Source organism: Myotis brandtii, unplaced genomic scaffold, assembly GCF_000412655.1.
Source record: "Myotis brandtii unplaced genomic scaffold, ASM41265v1 scaffold827, whole genome shotgun sequence".
Classification (NCBI taxonomy): domain Eukaryota; kingdom Metazoa; phylum Chordata; class Mammalia; order Chiroptera; family Vespertilionidae; genus Myotis; species Myotis brandtii.
The window spans coordinates 1329109-1333396 of record NW_005371360.1 but is presented as its reverse complement, the minus strand read 5'-3'; the positions used below and the strand labels follow the sequence as shown (position 1 = coordinate 1333396).

Genomic DNA, 4288 nt, shown 5'->3' with positions numbered 1-4288 from the left:
TCCACTTCCATCCTGCAGATCAGCCTGGGAGAGATGAGCCATGTTCCGGGCCTGCAGCTGAGCTCACCAGCCTTCATGAGCAGCACCTACAAGGCCATGATCTACAGGCAACCTGGTATCTTCGTGTTTGGTGGCATGGCCAGCTGGTCCCAGACTGACATTGCCAAGATGACCACAGGTCACCTGAGGCCCCACTTCCTGGCTGTGTGCCTGCCCAACCGGGCCTCCTTGGACTGCAAAATTGGCTACATCACAAACCAGGCAAGCTGAAGACATCCTCTATGCCAGGCGAGCTGGCAGCTGGGGAGGAGAACCCAGGAAGGGTCCCCTCACCCCTACCACAGTTGATGGCGGCCCTCCCCTGCCCATCCCCCAGGAAATCCTTCTATTCTGAGCATGCCTCTTTCGGGATGTATGCCATGGTGCGTCTGATGGTAAGTACTCTCGGGAGACAGGCCACACACCCGGTGAGGTCAGAGAATGCTCCATTGTCCATCCCCCCCACACACACACCCATGCTTGGTGCCAGCAGTGCCAGGCACAGCTTCCATGGAGCTTGTGTGTGTGCCCCCGGAGTTGGGAGGGCAAGAATGGGGAGGGCCTATCTCCTCTTAAGGCTCATTCAGTGTCTCTGTCCCAGAATGGCAACTTCCAGAACCCTGTCTCCTCCTCCCCGCAGCTGGAGACGGCCCGTGCCAGGCTAGGTCCATGCCCAGGGCTAGGTTCCACCAGGAGCGGGTGGGAGGGAAATCAGATCCAGCTGAGGTGCAGGTCCAAAGTTTTGGTAGTGAGGTGGCAAGAGGAGCTGGGGAGAAGGGAACCCGCTGGGAAGCAGCCGATGACCCAGTGGACAAAGAGAGCATAGATTCTGGTGGTGGAATTGGATCACATACATGGGAGCCAGCCCAGAGCACCTGGGCACGTGGTGGACAGACACAATGACACAGACAAAGGCCCAGGCCACTGGGCATGTGACAGTCACACGGATGTTTTCACACCAGCAACCCAGCAACATTTCTTCCTGAAAGACAACCCATTCTGCTGCCAGCCTTTAAAAAAAAAAAAAAAAGACCACGTAACAAAGTAACTACAGCTTCTGTTTGATAAGAGAACAGGGTCTTTGAAGTCGGATCTATCACAGCCTCAACTGTGTGTAACACTGGGTGAGATACTCAACTTCCTTCTCAGGCCTCCCATTTTGCATCTGTAAAATGGGCATGCAAACAGCAACTGCCTCCTAGGGTTGTGGTTTCATGTTAAAACATAAACAAGCAGCCCTGACTGGTTTGGCTTAGTGGATAGAGCATTGGCCTTCGGACTCAAGGGTCCCAGGTTCGATTTCAGTCAAGGGCATGTACCTTGGTTGCAGGCACATCCCCAGTAGGGGGCGTGCAGGAGGCAGCTAATCAATGTTTCTAACTTTCTATCCCTCTCCCTTCCTCTCTATAAAAAAATCAATAAAATATTTTTTAAAAAAAAAAAAAACATAAACAAACAAACTGATACACTCAAAGCACTTAAACCAGATCTGGCCTACATGTGACTATTATCTTTAGTAATAGGCAAAACAAACCCCAGGGTGGGTTGGGGCTGGGGTGTCTGCCAGCAATGCCTCGAGGTACACAGGGGGAGTAGCAGTGTGGCCCCCCACATAGTAGACAGATCACTCACAAGTAGGAAGCAGGCATTTCCCTGGTTTTGCAGGCCTGGTAAAGAAAGGGCAGTCAATTTCATGAGCAAAATGTTCTGGGTCTCCCTGAATTCCTTTGCCTCAAGTATTCCCCAAGTCCCCATACCTGATTTCTCCCAGAAACACACAACAGCAACTTTCTCATTCATCCTGCTAATTTCAAGGAAGTAAATTTAACCTATTATTTAACAATGGGGTTTTTTTTCTTACAGATGCTATAGTATAGAATTATACACTTGAAACCTATATAATGTTATTACCCAATGTAACCCTAATAAATAGAATAAAAAATAAAAATGGGCTTGTTTGTTTGTTTTCTGTTTTCCATTTCAAAATCAGGAGCTCAACCCCTGCTCTTTGAGAGGTCCCTGCTGAGCCCCACCTAGCTAGATCGGAGATCTGAGGCTGGCAGGAGGTGGGAGTTCCGGGCCACCGCAGGAGCCTACCCATAGGGTCTCACCTGACTGTTTGGGAAATCATCCCACATCTAACAATTCTCCCAACACCAGTGTGTAATTAGAGCATAAAGCTCTCTTACAATGATGGTGTCAGGGCCACAGCCCATACCCTCTCTAGATGCTGAAATCATTTTCCATACAAAACGGCAAGATGAATGTCCTGCCTCACACCCTGGTCACCCAGGATCAGGCAGGTGGGTGGGCACAGAAACCCAGCCTGGGGTGGATGGGTATCTACTCTTGGGGCTTCACGGTGCCTGCCCTCCCCCCAGCTCTATGTGCAGGCTGGCTCCTGGGGATGGAAAACCCAGCTCCTATGGCTCACCATCCAGCTCCTTTTCTTCTCCCCGGCTCTGTTCAGTGGCTACATCCCGATTTTGGACTGTTGGCACCACCCCATGACAGGGTCTTTGGGTTCCTGCAAGGAGCCTTGATGGCTTTCTGAGTGGTAGGTAATGCCATGGACGCCTGGCTCCCAGGGAGGGTCTGCTTGCCAGGAGCCATGGGTATACCTGGCATTCTTCACCTCCCAGGAGAGGCCAGCTGGGGAGGTAGCAGCCACGGGGTGCAGATGACTTCAGCCCACCTCAAACCCCTCCCCACATCATCCTTGCAGGTTTTCTATATCTCTGGTCTTTTTACATCTCCAGCGATGCCAGGTCCCTGCAGCTCCAGGTGCTAGAAGGCCCCCTGCCCCCTGCTCTCCATTCTCTTCCCCCTTGCCCTCCCTCTGTTCCCCCACCCCGCCCCACCCGAGGGCCATCAGGGAGCCCAATGAATGCCCTGATGCAGAGGAAGGTAGAAGGCGCCCACTGCAGGGCCTGTACTCTCCAGGGAGCTATCCCTTGCCAGGTGGGCTAATCCAGAAAGCTCTGTCTCTCTGGAGGACAAACCACACCCCAAATCAAGCCGGTCCGGGGGGGGGGGGGGTGACACAGGAAACCTGTTTTTTCTAGGGCTGAGACCCAAGTCAGCCCTTTCCAGCAGGACCCCCTCCATTTCCATTTTTATGGTTCTTAATACACTAAAAACTAAGAAATGCCAACACAGCATTTATGAATTTTTGATGTATATTAGCATGGAGTGGTGGACCTCCTATTTCAGTCTGGGCACCATGTCTCGGGACCAACGCTAACAACATCTTCATTGGGTGAGAACCTCAAAAGTTTAAATCAGCTCTGGCCAGTTTGGTTCAGTGGTTAAAGAGTTGGCTTGCAGACCAAAGGATCTCGGGTTTGATTCCCATGTGCAGGAGGCAACCAGTCCATGTCTCTCTCATATCAATTCTCTCTCTCTCCTCTTCCTCCCTTCCTCTCTCTCTCTCTCTCTCAAGATCAATGGAAAAAATACCCTTCGGTGAGGATTTTTTTAAAAGTCTAAATCAGGATTCTCCAACTCATCACTATTGGATCATTCTTGGCTGCACTCTCATATCAATTCTCTCTCTCTCTCTCTCTCTCTCTTCTTCCTCCCTTCCACTCTCTCTCTAAAGATCAATGGAAAAAATATCCTCTGGTAGGATTTTTTTAAAAGTCTAAATCAGGGTTCCCCATCTCATTACTATTGGATAATTCTTGGCTGCGGGAGCCATCCTGTTTTTTGTAGGATGTTGAGCAGCATCCCTGGCCTCCACCCACCAGATGCCAGTAACAACTCCAAGTTGTAACGACCAAAAATGTCTCCAGACATCACCAAGTATCCCCTATGGGGCAAAACAACCCCAGCTGAGAATTCCTGCATTAGGGGGCTCCACTGACACCCCTCCCCCAAGTACCTGCATTCCATAACCATCTGACTACTGGGGTCCTAGTGTCACCAGAAAGGGACTGGGCCCAATGTAGGGCTGCCTCGGGCCAGCCATTAGTGCGTGTTTCTTGACTTCATGTAGGAAAGATTTCACAACACAAGCCCAGGTGATTTTGAGAGCACATTTATTACAGCTGGGGACAGTGAAACAAAGGAAGAGCTTAGAATAGAAGGAGCAACGGGTGAGAGAGAGAGAGCCTAGGTGGTGCTCTGCTTTGGCTCTCTGGAAATGTTATAGAGGAGAAGTGAGCCATGATGGGGCTGCTGTTAGCTCACTGAAGTCAGAGAAAAGAGGGCCTTAGAGACAGGATCAGAGGGTTAGCCCAGGACAACC

At 50.8% G+C, this 4288-nt stretch overlaps 1 protein-coding gene across 4 annotated transcripts in view; it reads left to right on the top strand.

The window, feature by feature from the left end:
• LOC106724446 (lipid phosphate phosphohydrolase 1-like) overlaps positions 1–1331 on the top strand; it is a 9897-nt gene extending 8566 nt beyond the window's left edge. For all 4 annotated transcript variants that reach the window (XR_001360248.1, XR_001360247.1, XM_014531919.1 and 1 more), the window contains one exon: positions 19–1331. Coding sequence is in view for 2 of the 4 variants with exons in the window: in XM_014531919.1 (XP_014387405.1) it covers positions 19–270 (252 nt within the window). In the remaining 2 variants the exon portion in view is untranslated. The remainder of the gene's footprint in view (positions 1–18) is intronic.
• The last annotated feature ends 2957 nt before the right edge of the window (positions 1332–4288 follow it).